This window comes from Salmo salar, chromosome 06 (genome assembly GCF_965601325.2).
Source record: "Salmo salar chromosome 06, fSalSal1, whole genome shotgun sequence".
NCBI classification, from domain to species: Eukaryota; Metazoa; Chordata; class Actinopteri; order Salmoniformes; family Salmonidae; genus Salmo; species Salmo salar.
In genome coordinates, this window is record NC_138296.1 from 55,860,993 (window position 1) to 55,880,690 (window position 19,698).

Below are 19,698 nucleotides of genomic sequence, written 5' to 3' on the forward strand. Positions count from 1 at the left end.
CAACAGAATGATGTGGGCAAATACCGGTCATTAAAATTATTAATGCAAGTTGACCGCTGATCGGCCAATAAGGAAATAGCAAGCATTTTTCAAAAGGTCATGCTTTGACCACAAATACAATATTACATTGTTTTGTTTTGTATTACACCGTCTAAACTTATTTCACAGATCCCTTGGACAGATTATTTGATTTTGTATTTTTTTATCTGGCTGCGGACCCCTGCAGTACCTCTACCAAAGTAGAACCCACTTTGATAACCCCTGCTTTCGGGAGTATGCAAGCACAGATGTTTGCTTCGCCTAGCCGGGTTCTGCTAGGAGCAAACCCAACATATGTATGTTGACGTCTTAACGGCTTCAGTAGCGCAGCACTGTGGCCCCTTATATGGAACGGGAACACAGAACCAAGAGGTTTAATCAGGCTCAAGTACCTGCCACCAACCTACCAACACAGCTTCCTATCCGAAGCACAATCAGAACACCATAGAGATAACAAACCACAAAGTAGTCCAATTATCCCAACTACACTGAAATAACCAGGGAACCCTTTTGGCAGATAAGGGGGAGTAAGAGTGGGATTGGATAGTCAGAATAGTATAGTAATGACACAGTGATTTGGTCTATGCAGATATTGCTCTCACATCTACTGTAGTGTTGCATGGTATACCAAAAACGGTTTGGTACTAGAAAATGTTACTTTCGGTACTTCTGTCAAATGTGTCTCGCGTCATATACGGCCTGAGATGAGTGAGTCTGTCTAGTAATTTGTCTGAATCTTCTCAAGGTGGCAGTAGTAAGCTAGCCAGGCTTCTTGCGCTTGCGCATGCTGCTGACACAGTGCGAGACACTTTTGAGACGCAAGAGAGAGAAAATGCCGTCAACATGGCTTCTTCTAACGAAAACATCATACCTCCACTCCAGCAGGTTGTTTACAAAACTGGCTCCAGAAGTGAAATATGGGAATACTTTGCTTACAGAGCATATGAAGACCAGCCTACCAAAAAAAAAACGATGCAAAAGGTGTTACAAAGCAGTGCAGTGCAAGGGAGGTTAACTTCCAAAAATGCATTAAAACCTATTTTACACATTACATTTGCTTTGTAACATTATTCTACCAGCAACTAAATTTATATTTTTTTTGAGTGACAATTACATATATTCTTTTCAGCATTATAATATGATAAGTAGCCAGCCAGCAGCCCTGGGTGAAGCATTGCACCCTGGGAGTCGTAGTATGCTAGGTAAAATCCATTGTATTTCTATGGTGTGTAGACTACACTGAGAGTACAAAACATTAGGAACACCTGCTCTTTCCATGACATAGACTGATATGGTGAAAGCTATGATCCCTTATCAATGTAATTTGTTAAATCCACTTCAAATCAGTGTAGATGAACGGGAGGAGACAGGTTAAAGAAGGATTTTTAAGCCATGAGACAGTTGAGTCATGGAATGTGTATGTGTGCCATTCAGAGGTTGAATAGGCAAAACAAAAGATATCTGTACCTTTAAACGGGGTATGGTAGTAGGTGCCAGGCGCACCAGTTTGTGTCAAAAACTGCAATGCTGCTGGGTTTTTCACACTCAACCGTTTCCTGTGTGTATCAAGAATGGTCCACCTCCCAAAGGACATCCAGCCAACTTGACACAACTGTGGGAAGCATTGCAGTCAACATTGGCCAGCATCCCTGTGGAACGCTTTCGACACCTTGTGTGCCCCTACGAATTGAGGCTGTTCTGAGGGCAAAACGGAGGGGCAACTCAATATTAGGAAAGTGTTTTTATATTTAAGCAATAAGGCACGAGGGGGTTGTGGTATAAGGTCAATTTACCACGGCTAAGGGCTGTTCTTAGTCACAACGCAGCGCAGAGTGCCTGGATACAGCCCTTAGCCGTGGTATATTGGCCATATACCACAAACCCCAGAGGTGCCTTATTGCTATTATAAACTGGTCACCAACCTAATTAGAGCAGTAAAAATAAATGTTTTGTCATACTCGTGATATACAGTCTGAAATACCACAGCTGTCAGCCAATCAGCAATCAGGGCCCAAACCACCCAGTTTATAATGGAATATAGAAGCTTCAGAAATTAGCTTTAAAGTGTTTTTTATGTATTTTTGGAACTAAACTATGAATTTAATACATTAAATGATGTAGCTGTAACGAATAATGAATCCTAGGTTTAATAAATGTCATTTGGCCCAATATTATGGCCATAGATGAGCAAATTAAGCCCGATATGTATCGAATTACAATTTAAAAAACAGTTCAGCTGTAATTGTAAAATGATTTTGTATGCTCTGAGTCTCAGGTATGGTTTTGCATAAGGAACATTTTAGATAGTCTTCTGTTATTTAATATGGTGTTTTATTTTTGAGAGAAATTTAATCTAGAATAGAAGATGTTCTATTTGTTATTTTAGTTGTTCTACTATTGGTTATAAGATGGAATAAGCATTTTTTTAAAGGCATAATCAGGGAGATTTGCTGCTGTTCAAGGGTTAGCCTGCCCTATACCCATTGGTTGTTGAAGAATAACTTAGAAATGCCTTACGAGCTGTGTGTATGAATTTGAGAGTAGTTCCATTTCTCCAGCACTGCAAGTGGCGGAGGGGCTGCCGTTGGGGCTGAATACACAAACTCCAGATTGTGGCTTTAATGTACACTGTACAGTGTAGCTATGTGAAGTAGCCTCCTACGAAGGAGCCAGATATAGCTCTATCTGGCTATATTAACTGGCTCTCTGTGTTCACTGCAGCACCAGGTGCACAGACACATGGAGAGTAGGAACTGCATGTTCTCTCAGTAGAAGAGGAGACGGCAGGGAAGGTGGGAGGGAGGGAGGGCACAGATACAGCAATCATCAAGCTATTTCAGGGCGTTCCATATAAGCCTTGGGGACTATACAAGACATAAAAAAAATGCTAATGTCGGGAAAGAGCTCACATTTAACGATCACTACTATTGAAAATCTTAAGTCTTGCGCTCGTAATAGGGCAAAACAACACCACACACTGTATTCAGTCTTCAGACATCAAATCCAATTTTATTTGTCACATGCTTTGTAAACAACAGTGAAACAGTGAAAATGCTTACTTATGGGTCCTTTTCCAACAATGCAGAGTTAAAGATAAAACATTTAAATAATACTAGAAATAGTGACACGAAGTCAGGCCCTCCAGATAGCATATGAAGATGTCATAAGCCATGAAAAAACTCAGGAAATGAGCTTTAACTGCACAATTTTCTCCCAGCCTCATGACAAAATGTGTAGAATAGCAGGAAATTAGCTCAGGGATTCTTGAAAGTCGTGACAATCCTTGTCAGGCAGGGAAACTTATTGTTGCATTATTTGAGCTTAAAAGTTACATTTAGGGGAATTTTCTAAATGTTATTTCCATGTCGGCTCTATGCCTGGAATAATGGATATTAACTAAAAAGTGTATCGTATGTAGTTTCTTGCAATAGCCCTCCATGGCTTTAAATAATATTTATCTCAAAACTTTGATTCCTAAAAGATGTGTCTGGAGATTTGGTAAAATCCTAAATGAATCAGGAATGAGCAGGGTCAGCCATACCATAAGGACCTTATACATGTCATGATGTGTAAAGTTCTCTACTTTTGATAGATTTAAACAAACAATATTGCAATCACCATGTTCACAACCATAAACTGTCAACTCCATCTGCCTGCCAGATTAGAATAGAATATGAATTTTGGTTAAAAAATGTTACATTTAATCAGGTTTTAGAGTCAGGAAAAACTAAATTGATACTGTGTTTACCATTTTTGTCTAAAGTTAACTCTGCCAGAGTGCTGAAAGATTTGATAGACTGGTTCTGTTTTATTTGGAGATTTTCAAATGAATCATTTTCCATATTTTACAAATGAACTTATTTTTTAAGACAAAAATATGTTAGTTTTGAATATCTGTTGTCAACAGCAAGTACTTCAATTGTTTAAGCATATGTTGCAGAACAGTGATTAAGTGGGTTAGCCATCAGTGACGGAGTTGACAAGCCACTGATGGTTAACCCCTTAATCAGTGTTCTGCAACAGATGTTTAAACAATTGAAGTACTTGCTGTGCTAGACCGAAGGGAAAAGATTTACTTCATAAATGTTGTTTTATGTTCTAAGTCTAGACAAACATGCCAAAATGCTGAAGACATTATCCCTGGAGCTTTTAATAGTGCTAATAAACAAAACAAAAAGAACAGTGGAGATTTGAATAATCTAATGTTAGTATTAAACAATCAAGGCCTTTAAACAGTTTTTGGACAATAATTGTAAAAAATGAAATGCCTGGAGGAGTTGAAAAAAATGCAGTTTGTTGCATTTTGTGACAAATATATACAAATAGGAGGTTGTTCTTTTACATGGTGTGATAGCTGATTGGTCTGTCAAAATATATATTTAAAATGTTAATATTAAGACAAATATTTGTGGGGAAAAAGTTGATTGTCCTGTCTTTCAAGAATCCCTGAGCACTAAAACAGCAACATGTTCTGTAAGCCTCATGGAAAAATGTGCAAAATAGCATGGCATTAGCTATAAAACTGCACATTCTCTCTGCCCCAATGCCCCCCCCAAAAATTGGGGTTTGGGAGGGGCCTTTGCTTGGAGAACTCCACTACACCACTGATAGAGGGAGTACCAGTACTGAGTCGATATGCAGAGGTACCAAGTAATTCAGGTAGCTATGTACATACAGGTAGGGGTAAAGTGACATGGCAACAGGATAGATAAGACAGTAGCAGCAGCGTATGTGGTGAGTATGAAAGTGTGTGTGTGGTGTGTGTGTGTGTGTGTGTGTGTGTGTGTGTGTGTGTGTGTGTGTGTGTGTGTGTGTGTGTGTGTGTGTGTGTGTGTGTGTGTGTGTGTGTGTGTGTGTGTGTGTGTGTGTGTGTGTGTGTGGTGTCAGTATGCGTGTGTGCACGTTATGTGTGTGTGGGCGTGTATGTGTGTGTGTGTAAGTATGTGTGAGTGTGTGGGTAAAGTCCAGTGTGTGTGCATAGTCAGTGCAAGACAGTTAGGTTCAAGACAAAAGGGTCATTGCAGGTGGTCCAGCTAGCCATTTGATTAGCTATTTATCAGTCTTATTTATCAGTCTTATGGCTTGGGGGTAGAAGCTGTTCAGGATCCTGTTGGTCCCAGACTTGGTGCACTGGTACCGCTTGCCATGCGGTAGCAGAGAGAACAGTGTATGGATTGGGTGGCTGGAGTCTTTGACAATTTTATGAGCCTTCCTCTGACAAAACACCCCCTATCAAAATGGCTGTAGTAAAATGCATTGAGATTCACACAAACTTACCCAGGCACACATTTAAGATGGTCTACAATGTGGAAGCTGACAATTTGACTTTAAATAGCTGTGAAATAGCGGGCAAAGTGCCCTATTCAATGCATGATCATTGAGCAGAATAACCATAGCAACCATCCTGTACTTAGATCTAGGTTTGAATCCACAATATAGGCCCCCTGAGAAATATTTAACTGATGATGAAGACAGAAACATATACAGTGCCTTCAGAAAGTAGTCATACCCCAAGACTTATTCCACATGTTGTGTTACAGCCTGAATTCAAAATGGATTCAATTTATACAAATCTCACCCATCTACACACAAGAACCCACAATGACAAAGTGAAAACATGTTTTTGAAATGTTTGTTAATTGATTGAAAATGAAATACAAAAATATCTAATTTAAATAAGTATTCACTCCCCTGAGTCAATACATCTTAGAATCACCTTTGGCAGCGACTACAGCAGTGAGTCTTTCTGGGTAAGTCTTTAAGTGTTTTGCACACATGGATTGTACAATATTTGCATATTATTCTTTAAAAAATTGATCAAGCTCTGATAAATTTATAGTTGATCATTGCTAGCTAGCCATTTTCAAGCCGATTTAAGTAAAAACTCTAAACAGGCCACTCGGGAACATTCAATGTCATCTTGGTAAGCAACTCCAGTGTACACAGTGCACAAACATTAAGAACACCTGCTCTTTCCAAGACATAGACTGACCAGGTGAAAGCTATGATACTCAATATTAGGAAGGGGTTCTTAATGTTTTGTACACATTTGGCCTTGTGTTTTAGGTTATTGTCCTGCTGAAAGGTGAATTTGTCTCCCAGTGTCTGGTAAAAAGCAGACTGAACCAGGTTCTCCTCTAGGATTTTGCCTGTGCTTAGCTCCATTCCGTTTCTTTTTATTATAAAAAACTCCCTAGTCCTTGCCGATGGCAAGAATGCCCATAACAGCCACGACCATGCTTGAAAATGTGAAGAGTGGTACTCAGTGATGTGTTGGATTTGCCACAAACATAACACTTTGTACTCACGGCATAAAGTTAATTTCTTTGCCAATTTTTTGGAAGTTTTACTTTAGTGCCTTGTTGCTAACAGGATGCATGTTTTGGAATATTTTTTTTCTGTACAGGCTTCCTTCTTTTCACTTCATCAATTAGGTTAGAACTGTGGAGTAACTACAATGTTGTTGATCCATCCTCAAATTTCTCCTATCACAGCCATTAAAATCTGTAACTGTTTTAAAGTCACCATTGGCCTCAGTGAAATCCCTGAGTGGTTTCCTTCCTCACCGGCAACTGTGGGGGGTTCTAAGCTGACCCATGGAATTGTTTTGAGATGGTCATACTATGGACCATTTAGCTATTTGATTTAGAATTGTAGAACCCCTTTAGGTATAATATATATATAATATATATATATATATATATATATATATATATATATATATATATATATATATATATATTCTACAATTCTAAACACTTATTTGATTAAATATTGATTTGAACCTTTATTACTATAGCCAATAGAAAGACATTGAATAACACATTCATAAATGGCAAAAAGGACAGTAAAAAAATAAAGCATAAGAAACAAGGTGTTGAACTATAACTAGGAGATATACAGTGAGGGAAAAAAGTATTTGATCCCCTGCTGATTTTGTAAATTTGCCCACTGACAAAGAAATGATCAGTCTATAATTTTAATGGTAGGATTATTTGAACAGTGAGAGACAGAATAACAACAAAAACATCCAGAAAAACGCATGTCAAAAATGTTATAAATTGATTTGCATTTTAATGAGGGAAATAAGTATTTGACCCCTCTGCAAAACATGACTTAGTACTTGGTGGCAAAACCCTTGTTGGCAATCACAGAGGTCGGACGTTTCTTGTAGCTGGCCACCAGGTTTGCACACATCTCAGGAGGGATTTTGTCCCACTCCTCTTGGCAGATCTTCTCCAAGTCATTAAGGTTTCGAGGCTGACGTTTGGCAACTCGAACCTTCAGCTCCCTCCACAGATTTTCTATGGGATTAAGGTCTGGAGACTGGCTAGGCCACTCCAGGACCTTAATGTGCTTCTTCTTGAGCCACTCCTTTGTTGCCTTGGCCGTGTGTTTTGGGTCATTGTCATGCTGGAATATCCATCCACGACCCATTTTCAATGCCCTGGCTGAGGGAAGGAGGTTCTCACCCAAGATTTGACGGTACATGGCCCCGTCCATCGTCCCTTTGATGCGGTGAAGTTGTCCTGTCCCCTTAGCAGAAAAACACCCCCAAAACATAATGTTTCCACCTCCATGTTTGACGGTGGGGATGGTGTTCTTGGGGTCATAGGCAGCATTCCTCCTCCTCCCAACACGGCAAGTTGAGTTGATGCCAAAGACCTCCATTTCGGTCTCATCTGACCACAACACTTTCACCCAGTTGTCCTCTGAATCATTCAGATGTTCATTGGCAAACTTCAGACGGGTATGTATATGTGCTTTCTTGAGCAGGGGACCTTGCAGGCGCTGCAGGATTTCAGTCCTTCAAGGCGTAGTGTGTTACCAATTATTTTCTTGGTGACTATGGTCCCAGCTGCCTTGAGATCATTGACAAGATCCTCCCGTGTAGTTCGGGGCTGATTCCTCACCGTTCTCATGATCATTGCAACTCCACGACGTGAGATCTTGCATGGAGCCCCAGGCCGAGGGAGATTGACAGTTCTTTTGTGTTTCTTCCATTTGTGAATAATCGCACCAACTGTTGTCACCTTCTCACCAAGCTGCTTGGCGATGGTCTTGTAGCCCATTCCAGCCTTGTGTCGGTCTACAATCTTGTCCCTGACATCCTTGGAGAGCTCTTTGGTCTTGGCCATGGTGGAGAGTTTGGAATCTGATTGATTGATTGCTTCTGTGGACAGGTGTCTTTTATACAGGTAACAAACTGAGATTAAGGAGCACTCCCTTTAAGAGTGTGCTCCTAATCTCAGCTCGTTACCTATATAAAACACACCTGGGAGCCAGAAATCTTTCTGATTGAGAGGGGTGAAATACTTATTTCCCTCATTAAAATGCAAATCAATTTATAACATTTTTGACATGCGTTTTTCTAGATTTTTTTGTTGTTATTCTGTCTCTCTGTTCAAATAATCCTACCATTAAAATTATAGACTGATCATTTCTTTGTCAGTGGGCAAACATACAAAATCAGCAGGGGATCAAATACTTTTTTCCCTAGTTGTATATATATTTAGCACAAAACTACATTCCTACTTCCATTACCCTTAGACGATTCCTGTGACATTTATGGGGGTTGTAGAGAGAAACGAAGAACACCTTCATGTTCGTGAGAATCTCCCCTTTCTACAGTGGGGTCACATTAGTTTGTAGCCTAAACAGTTTGGACGCTACAAACAGAAGTTGACACATCAATGGTACAAACTTCAGACGAGTATCCTGACACTCGTGGGGGTCATAGAGGAGACCACCATCGTGTTTGTGAGAGTCTCATCTTTCCAAAGAGTTTTGACGTTACAGACGTTTTCGTGAGAGGACCAAACACCGCTTTAGCTCTGCCACGTTTCACCGCAGATGCAGAAGTGCGACATCGTTGGATGCAGTGGATTGAGACGCATACAATGCAAAAAACTGAAACAGTATCTCTAGCTTAAATTGCATCAGTCGACTTTAGGGGGTTAAACACTATTATTGCACACAGAGTGAGTCCATGCAACTTATTATGTGACTTGTTAACCTGTTATGGCTAGGGGGCAGTATTTTCACGGCTGGATAAAAAACGTACCCGATTTAATCTGGTTACTACTCCTGCCCAGTAACTAGAATATGCATATAATTATTGGCTTTGGATAGAAAACACTCCAAAGTTTCTAAAACTGTTTGAATGGTGTCTGTGAGTATAACAGAACTCAAATGGCAGGTCAAAACCTGAGAGATTCCTTTACAGGAAGTGGCCTGTCTGACCATTTCTTGAACTTCTTTGCCATCTCTATCTTTTACAAAGGATCTCTGCTCTAACGTGACACTTCCTACGTCTTCCATGGGCGCTCAGAGCCCGGGAAAAAACAGAATGTCGTCATCCCAGCCCCAGGCTGAAACACATTATCGCCTTTGTCAAGTGGCCGATCAAGGGACTGTGGGCTTAGGCGCGTGCCCTGGCCGCCCCCGTCTTTGTGATTTTTCCTCTGTTTGCCGAAAAGGAGATTCCCGGTCGGAATATTATTGCTTTTTTACGAGATAAATTGCATAAAAATTGATTTTAAACAGCGGTTGACATGCATCGAAGTACGGTAATGGAATATTTAGAATTTTTTTGTCACGAATTGCGCCATGCGCGCGACCCTGATTTACCATTTCGGATAGTGTCTGGGACGCACGAACAAAACGCCGCTATTCGGATATAACGATGGATTATTTTGGACCAAACCAACATTTGTTATTGAAGTAGCAGTCCTGGGAGTGCATTCTGACGAAGACAACAAAAGGTAATCAAACTTTTATAATAGTAAATCTGATTTTGGTGAAGGCTAAACTTGCCGGGTGTCTAAATAGCTAGCCCGTGATGGCTGGGCTATGTACTTAGAATATTGCAAAATGTGCTTTCACCAAAAAGCTATTTTAAAATCGGACATATCGAGTGCATAGAGGAGTTCTGTATCTATAATTCTTAAAATAATTGTTATGCTTTTTGTGAACGTTTATCGTGAGTAATTTAGTAAATTGTTAGCAAATTCCCCGGAAGTTTGCGGGGGGTATGCTAGTTCTGAACGTCACATGCTAATGTAAAAAGCTGTTTTTTGATATAAATATGAACTTGATTGAACAAAACATGCATGTATTGTATAACATAATGTCCTAGGTGTGTCATCTGATGAAGATCATCAAAGGTTAGTGCTGCATTTAGCTGTCTTCTGGGTTTTTGTGACATTATATGCTAGCTTGAAAAATGGGTGTCTGATTATTTCTGGCTTGGTACTCTGCTGACATAATCTAATGTTTTGCTTTCGCTGTAAAGCCTTTTTGAAATCGGACAGTGTGGTTAGATAAAGGAGAGTCTTGTCTTTAAAATGCTGTGAAATAGTCATATGTTTGAAAAATTGAAGTTTTTGTATTTTTGAGGAATTTGTAATTCGCGCCACGCATATCATTGGATATTAGAGCAGGTGTTCCGCTAGCGGAACGTCTAGATGTAAGAGGTTAAGCACATTTTTACTCCTGAACTGATTTAGGCTTGCCATAACCAAGGGGTTGAATACTTATTGACTCAAGACATTTCTGCTTTTCATTTTTAAATCATTTGTAAACATTTTTAAAAACATAATTCCACTTTGACATTATGGGGTACTGTGCGTAGGCCAGTGACCAAAAATATATAAATGTAATCAATATTAAATTCAGGCTGTAACACAACAAAATGTGGAAAAAGTCAAGGAGTGTGAAAACTTTCTGAAGGCACTGTAGATTTGTAAGGCTAATACAAAAATCACCACCATATGAATACGACTAGAAAAGGTTTGGTTTTGTAGGTTTTGTAAAGATGGTTTTGAAAAGACACTAAACACTCACATTAATTTGGGTTGTGTTGTCGTTAGTAAAATTTAAGTGTAAAATTGATCATATATATTTTTAAAGCATATTTAGAATCATCTTAGCCTTTTTAATTATTTATTTTATCCAACGTTACTTTAACTTTAGTTTCCAGTAACAACCATTTCATCCATGTCATTTTAAACACCTGTGCCTACTACAGCAAAGCTCCATCCACATTTGACTTCCTGTTAATCAGAGCCTTCCCAGCATGCTTTGCTCTTGTACTCACCGGTCACCCTTTTGTTTGCGGTTCTTCTGGGGCGTGGCCTTCCCTTTGGGTCTCCTCTCGCTGCCCGTGCACGGTCCCCCGCCTGGCCCCGTCACCCGCAGGCACTCCAGGCCCTTGGAGGACTTCTTAAAGGTGAACTCCACCTGCTCGCCCTCCTTCAGGCTGCGGAAGCCATCCATCACCAGCTTACTCTGTGGAGTAAAAAATAAATAGACCACGCCTTTAAAAATTCTGCCCTTTAACCATAGAATTTGAATTACAGAAAATCGCCTTTTAAAAGATACTGAACTATAACCATGTAATTACAATTATAACCAGACAACCCCTTTAAAAAAATGCTGCACTGTTACAATGAAGGATTTTTGGACTGGCATAAAGATATGCCTTATTCAGAGCAAACCTTTAGAATGTCAATTGAGTATTTCATTCCTGTCATAGTCAAGGTCCGTTAAATGTCTTACGAAAAATGTTATTCAATCGGAAAATCAGTAGCTTTTATTTTTTACGATCTACTCATTCCATAGTTTTTCTTTCTTTTTTTATATTTTCTACATTGTACAATATTAGTGAAGACTTCACAACTATGAAATAACACGTACGGAATCATGTAGTAACCAAAAAAGTGTTTATTCTTCAAATAGCCACCCTTTGCCTTGATGACAGCTTTGCACACTCTTGGCATACTCTACAATGTAGAAAATAGTACCAAAAATAAAGAAAACCCCTTGAATGAGTAGGTGTTCTAAAACTTTTGACCGGTAGTGTATATTTTATATTTGTGATTCTTCAAAGTAGCCACCCTTTGCCTTGATGACAGCTTTGCACACTTGGCATTCTCTCAACCAGCTTCATGAGGTAGTCACCTGGAATGCATTTCAATTAACAGGTGTGCCTTATAACAGGTGTGCCCGACGCGAGCTGTGTGGTCAGCATGTGAGTGTGTGTGTAAAATACCCTCCTCTCAAGTGTCCTGGCGGGTGTCTTGCCTGGTTTCAGTTTACACACAGAGGTCAGGAGGGCATGGTCAGAAAGAGAATGAGAAAGCATGAGAGGGAGGGAGAAAACGTAAAACACCAAATAATGCATGCAGTGCAGAATTAGGACGATACCTGCTAATTATCAAAATCCAGAAAATAACCGTTCAATTCTACAACCGCCTAAAATGAAGCAATTCCCAACCCTTCCATAACAAAGCCATCACCTACAGAGAGATGAACCTGGAGAAGAGTCCCCTAAGAAAGCTGGTACTTATCTTTTGGTTTTCTCGTGATTTGGTTGGGTCTAATTGTGTTCCTGTTCTGGGGCTCTGTGGGGTCTTTTTCTGTTTTTTGAACAGAGGCCCAGGACAGGAACACAATTAGACCCAACCAAATCATGAGAAAACCAAAAGATAATTACTTGACACATTGGAAAGAATTAACCCAAAAAACTTAACAAACTGGAAAGTTATTTGGCCCTAAACAGAGAGTACCTGACCACTGTGACTGACCCAAGATTAAGGAAAGGTTTGACTATGTACAGACTCAGTGACTATAGCCTTGCTATTGAGAGAGGCCACCGCAAGTTTATAAATTGAGCATTATAATAAGAGTCTGGTAGCAGCAGTTGTGAAGTGTGAAGCAGTTCATTCGGAAAAGTATTCAGACCCCTTGACTTCTTCCACATTTTGTTATGTTACAGCCTTATTCTAAAATGGATTCAATATTTTTTTCCCTCATCCATCTACACACAATACCCCATAATGACAAAGAAAAAAAATACTTACTTTTTTTTGCAAATGTATAAATAAATAAAAAATGAAATCACATTGACATAAGTATTCAGACCCTTTACTCAGTACTGTGTTGAAGCACCTTTGGCAGCGATTACAGCATCGAGTGTTCTTGGTTATGATGCTATAAGCACACCTGTATTTGGGGAGTTTCTCCCATTCTTCTCTGCAGATCCTCTCAAGCTATGTCAGGTTGGATGGGGAGCATCGCTGCACAGCTATTTTCAGGTCTCTCTAGAGATGGTAAAACTTTGTCCCAGTCAGAGGTCCTGAGGGCTCTGGAGCAGGTTTTCATCAAGGATCTTTCTGTACTTTGCTCTGTTCATCTTTCCCTCGATCCTGACTAGTCTCCCAGTCACCGCCTCTGAAAAACATCCCCACAGCATGATGCTGCCACCACCATGCTTCACCGTAGGGATGGTGCCAGGTTTCCTCCAGATGTGACGCTTGGCATTCAGGCCAAAGAGTTCAATCTTGGTTTCATCAGACCAGAGAATGTGTGTGTGTGTGGGTGTGTGTGTGTGTGTGTGTGTGTGTGTGTGTGTGTGTGTGTGTGTGTGTGTGTGTGTGTGTGTGTGTGTGTGTGTGTGTGTGTGTGTGTGTGTGTGTGTGCATGATTGAGTGCATGTGTGCTAAGGTGCGGAGAATCAGAGCAGGTGGTCAGTCCAGTTCAAGCGCAGTGGTCTAAGGCACTGCATCTCAGTGCTAGAGGGGTCACTACAGACACCCTGGTTCGAATCCAGGCTGTATCACAACCGGCCGTGATTGGGAGTCCCATAGGGCGGCGCACAATTGGCCCAGCGTCGTCCCGGTTTGGCCGGTGTAGGCCGTCATTGTAAATAAGAATTTGTTCTTAACCTGTTGGGTCTAGGGGGCAGCATTTGCACGTCTGGATAAAAAAAATGTACCCGATTTAATCTGGTTACTAATCCTACCCAGTAACTAGAATATGCATATACTTATTATATATGGATAGAAAACACTCTAAAGTTTCCAAAACTGTTTGAATGGTGTCTGTGAGTATAACAGAACTCATTTGGCAGGCAAAACCCTGAGACATTTTCTGACAGGAAGTGGATACCTGATGTGTTGTATTGACTTTAAACCTATCCCATTGAAAAACACAGGGGTTTAGGAATATTTTGGCACTTCCTATTGCTTCCACTAGATGTCACCAGCCTTTACAAAGTGTTTTGAGTCTTCTGGAGGGAGATCTGACCGAACAAGAGCCATGGAACGGTGATGTCCCATTAGACACCTGGCGCGCTACTTCATGTTGGGTACCCTCGTTCCAATACGTTATAAAAGACTATGCATTCGTCCACCTTGAATATTATTCATGTTCTGGTTAAAAAAGGCCCTAATGATTTATGCTATACAACGTTTGACATGTTTGAACGAACGGAAATATATTTTTTCCCCTCGTTCATGACGAGAAGTCCGGCTGGCTTACATCATGTGCTAACGAGACGGAGATTTTTGGACATAAATGATGAGCTTTTTTGAACAAAACTACATTCGTTATGGACCTGTGATACCTGGAAGTGACATCTGATGAAGAGAATCAAAGGTAATGGATTATTTACATAGTATTTTCGATTTTAGATCTCCCCAACATGACGTCTAGTCTGTATCGCAACGCGTATTTTTCTGGGCACAGTGCTCAGATTATTGCAAAGTGTGATTTCCCAGTAAGGTTATTTTTAAATCTGGCAAGTTGATTGCGTTCAAAAGATGTAAATCTATAATTCTTTAAATGACAATATAATATTTTACCAATGTTTTCTAATTTTAATTATTTAATTTGTGACGCTGACTTGACTGCCGGTTATTGGAGGGAAACGATTTCCTCAACATCAATGCCATAGTAAAACGCTGTTTTTGGATATAAATATCAACTTGATAGAACTAAAAATGCATGCATTGTCTAACATAATGTCCTAGGAGTGTCATCTGATGGAGATTGTAAAAGGTTAGTGTATCATTTTAGCTGGTTTTATGGTTTTGGTGACCCTGTCTTTGACTTGACAAAACATTACACACAACTCTTGTAAATGTACTGTCCTAACATACTCTAAATTTATGCTTTCGCCGTAAAACCTTTTTGAAATCGTAAAACGTGGTTAGATTAAGGAGATGTTTATCTTTCAAATGGTGTAACATAGTTGTATTTTTGAAAAATTTGAATTTTGACATTTATTTGGATTCAAATTTGCCGCTCTTGAAATGCACCTGCTGTTGATGGAGTGCACCACGGGTGGCACGCTAGCGTCCCACCTAGCCCCAAGAGGTTAACTGAACTACCTAGTTAAATATATATATACATGAAAAAAAAGATCTCATGCTCCGATACTCTCTACCCAATGGTAAGGGAGAGAACTGCTTGTAGCTGGGGTGTGTGGGGTCCTTGATGATGCTGTGGCCTTCCTCAGGCATCGTTTTGAGTAGATGTCCTGAATGGGTGGGAGCACGGTCCCAGTGATGTACTCGGCCATCTTCATCACTCCCGTATCTATTAGGTGAAACACCAGTGTGCCATCACAGCAGCAAGATTTGTGACCAGTTGCCACAAGAAAAGAGCAACCAGTGAAGCACAAACAGCTTTGTAAATTCAATTCAAAAGGGCTTTCCCATGCCAATAAAGCCCTTTGAATTGAATGAGAGAGAGCGAGAGAGTAGTGAAGAGAGAGAGAGAGGAAGCAAGAGGAGTGTACAGAGAGAGAGCAAGAGAGAGGGGGAGTGAACAGAGACAGACAGTCTGTCTGTCGGTGAGAGAGAGAAAGAGACAGAGAGAGAGAGAGAGAGGACAGAACAGAGAGTTTAAAATTTTATTGTCAAGTACAGGGAAATAAATGCCTTTCTTGAAAGCTCTTTCCCAAAAATGTATTTTATTTAACTAGGCAAGTCAGTTAAGTACAAATTATTATTTACAATGACGGCCTACCAAATGGCAAAAGGCCTCCTGCGGGGAAAGGGGCTGGGATAAAAAATTTAAATATAGGACAAAACACACATCACAACAAGCTACAGTTGAAGTCGGAAGTTTACATACACATTAGCCAAATACATTTAAACTCCGTTTTCCACAATTCCTGATATTTAATCCTAGTAAAAATTCCCTGTCTTAGGTCAGTTAGGATCACCACTTTATTTTAAGAATGTGAAATGTCTGAATAATAGTAGAGCGAATGATTGATTTCAGCTTTTATTTCTTTCATCACATTCCCAGTGGATCAGAAGTTCACATACACTCAATTAGTATTTGGTAGCATTGTCTTTAAATTGTTTAACTTGAGTCAAACGTTTTGGGTAGCCTTCCACAAGCTTCACCCAATAAGATGAATTTTGGCCCATTTCTCCTTACAGCAGGGGGAAGTGAGTCAGGTTTGTAGGCCTCCTTGCTCGCACACGCTTTTTCAGTTCTGCCCACAAATGTTCTATAGGATTGAGGTCAGGGCTTTGTGATGGCCACTCCATTACCTTGACTTTGTTGTTCTTAAGCCATTTTGCCACAACTTTGTAAGTTTGCTTGGGGTCATTGTCCATTTGGAAGACCCATTTGCAACCAAGCTTTAACTTCCTGACTGATATCTTGAGATATTGCTTCAATATATCCACATCATTTTCCTTCCTCGTGATGTCATTTATTTTGTGAAGTGCACCAGTCCCTCCTGCAGCAAAGCACAACATAATGCTGCCACTCCCGTGCTTCACGGTTGGGATGTTGTTCTTTGGCTTGCAAGCCTCCCCCTTTTTCCTCCAAACATAACGATGGTCAACAAAATAGAACTGTTTAGCCAAACAGTTCTATTTTGTTTCATCAGACCAGAGGACATTTCTCCAAAAAGTACGATCTTTGTCCCCATCTGCAGTTGCAAACCGTAGTCTGTTTTTTTATGGCGGATTTGGAACAGTGGCTTTTTCCTTGCTGAGCGGCCTTTCAGGTTATGTTGATATAGGACTCGTTTTACTGTGGATATTGATACTTTTGTACCCGTTTCCTCCAGCATCTTCACAAGGTCCTTTGCTGTTGTTCTGGGATTGATTTGCACTTTTTGCACCAAAGTACATTCATCTCTAGGAGACAGAACGCGTCTCCTTCCTGAGCGGTATGACGGCTGTGTGGTCCCATGGAGGTTATACTTGCGTACTATTGTTTGTACAGATGAACGTGGTACCTTCAGGCGTTTGGTAATTGCTCTTAAAGATGAACCAGACTTGTGGAGGTCTACAATTTATTTTCAGAGGTCTTGGTTGATTTCTTTTGATTTTCCCATGGTGTCAAGCAAAGAGGCAGTGAGTTGGAAGGTAGGCCTTCAAATACATCCACAGGTACACCTCCAATTGACTCAAATTATGTCAATTAGCCTATCAGAAGCTTGTAAAGCCATTACATCATTTTCTGTTTAAAGCTGTTTAAAGGCACAGTCAATTTAGTGTATGTAAACTTCTGACCCACTGGAATTGTGATACAGTGAATTATAAGTGAAATAACCTGTCTGTAAAAGTAGATGTCCTAATCAACTTGCCAAAACTATAGTTTGTTAACAAGAAATTTGTGAAGTGTTTGAAAAATGAGTTTTAATGACTCCAACCTAAGTGTATGTAAATTTCCGACTTCAACTGTAGATACTGTGTATATAGGACTAGGCATCAAGATATATGATAAACAGAGTAGCAGTGCAGGCATACTGGAGTGGTAGGGGTAGATACTGAGTGTATAGGACTAGGCATCAAGAGATATGATCAACAGAGTAGCAGTGCAGGGATACTGGAGTGGTAGGGGTATATACTGAGTGTATAGGACTAGGCATCAAGTAATATGATAAACAGAGTAGCAGTGCTGGGATACTGGAGTGGTAGGAGTAAATACTGTGTATAGGACTAGGCATCAAGATATATGATAAACAGAGTAGCAGTGCAGGGATACTGGAGTGGTAGGGGTAGATACTGTGTGTATAGGACTAGGCATACTAGATATATGATAAACAGAGTAGCAGCAGCTTATATGATGATTATATGTGAGTGTGTGTGTGCTGTTGTAGTGTGAGCTTCTGTGCGTGAGTGTGTAGAGTCCTGTGAGTGTGCATAGAGTCAGTGCAAAAATAAAAAAATTCAACAAAAAGGTCAATGATAGTCCGTGTAGACATTTTGTTAGCTATTTTTCAGTCTTATGGCTTGAGGATAGAAGCTGTTCAGTTGGTGTCAGACTTGTTGCTCTGGTACCGCTTGCTGTACGGAAGCAGAAAGAACAGTCTATGGCTTGGGTGGTTGGAGTCTTTAACAATTTTCCGGGCCTTCAATTCACACCGCCTGATATAGAGGTCCTGGATGGCAGGGAGCTCGGCCCGGGTGAGTGAGGGCGGTGCAGTTGCCATACCAAGCAGTGATGCAGCTACTCAAGATGCTCTCAATGATGCAGCTGTAGAACTTTTTGAGGATTTGAGGGCCCATGACAAATCTTTTCAACCTTCTTAGGGGGAAGAGGTGCTGTCACACCTTCTTCACAACTATGTGCGTTGTGGGTAGACCATTTTAAGTCCTTAGTGATTTGGACATCGAGGAAGTTGAAGCTGTTGACCCGCTCTACTACAGCCCTGTTGATGTGGATGGGGGCGTGCTCACCTCTTCCATTTCCTATAGTCCACGATCAGCTCCTTAGTCTTATTGACATTGAGGGAGAGGTTGTTGTCCTGGCACCACACTGCCAGGTCACTGGCCTCCACCCTATAGGCTGTCTCATTGTCGCTGGTGATCAAGGAGTACAGGAGGGGACTAAGCACACATCCCTGAGGGGACCCCTTGTTAAAGGTCTGCATGGCGGAAGTTACATTGCCAACCCTCAAGACCTGGGGTCGGCCCATCAGGAAGTCCAGGATCCAGCTGCAGAGGGAGGTGTTTAGTCCCAGGGTCTCAAGCTTGGTGAAGAACTTGGAGGGGACTATGGTGTTGAATGCTGAGCTATAATCAATGAACAGCATTCTCACATCGGTATACCTCTCATTTAGGTGGGTGAGGGCAGTGTGGAATGCAATTGAGATTGCATCATCTGTGGATCTGTTGGGGCGGTAATAGTTGAGCGAGAGAGAAAGAGAAAGAGAGAACAAAATGGAGGAGTTGCCTGGAACAGGGTGGGGGTGTGCACGAGAGGGAGAAGGGGAGGAGAAAAAGAGAGAGATGGGGGATGGGGGGGGACAGGGAGGGTGTGAGCCCATGGAAATGCCGCCAGCGCATTCTATTCAGCTCCAATGGAGGAGCAACTCCTGATCAGGCCAGGCCCAGGAGGGACGAGGAGCGACCTGGAACAAAAACCCCATTTGATTAGGAGCCCCGCAGGTCAGCTCCAGAAATCCCAGGGTCAGGGGCAGAAACCCCCTCCCCCCACAGAGAGAGGACCCACTGACAGGGAGGGAGGCAGAGAGCACACCAGCCAACCAATCCCCCACACTCCTCCCAATTGCCTGTCTGTCCTGAGAACAACCCATGTAATATATCCAGCTCCACATTCAAATGAAATCGTCCTCTTCTTCCCTCCACTAACTTTCTCCCCAAGTTGCTGTAAAAGAGATTGTGTTCTCTGCCAACATACCTGGTAAAAGAATGATGAAAAAATAGATCAACGAAAACATCACTCAGCCAGCAACAGATCATACACAGTTAACAGAAGAAAAGAAAGAGAAAATCAGGACAGAAGAAAAAGGATATCAAAGTGAAACAGTTCTCTAAAGACACAAGAGATAATAATACAAGAAACAACACTTCTGTAGCTTGTCAACTATGTGTCTGTCTA

At 40.9% G+C, this 19,698-nt stretch overlaps 1 protein-coding gene across 1 annotated transcript in view; it reads right to left on the reverse strand.

The window, feature by feature from the left end:
- The window catches only part of LOC106607557 (protein lin-28 homolog A), a 45,408-nt gene that overhangs the window by 12,880 nt on the left and 12,830 nt on the right, over positions 1-19,698 (reverse strand). The window contains exon 3 of the mRNA XM_014204597.3: positions 11,138-11,328. Within this exon, the coding sequence (XP_014060072.1) occupies positions 11,138-11,328 (191 nt within the window). The remainder of the gene's footprint in view (positions 1-11,137; positions 11,329-19,698) is intronic.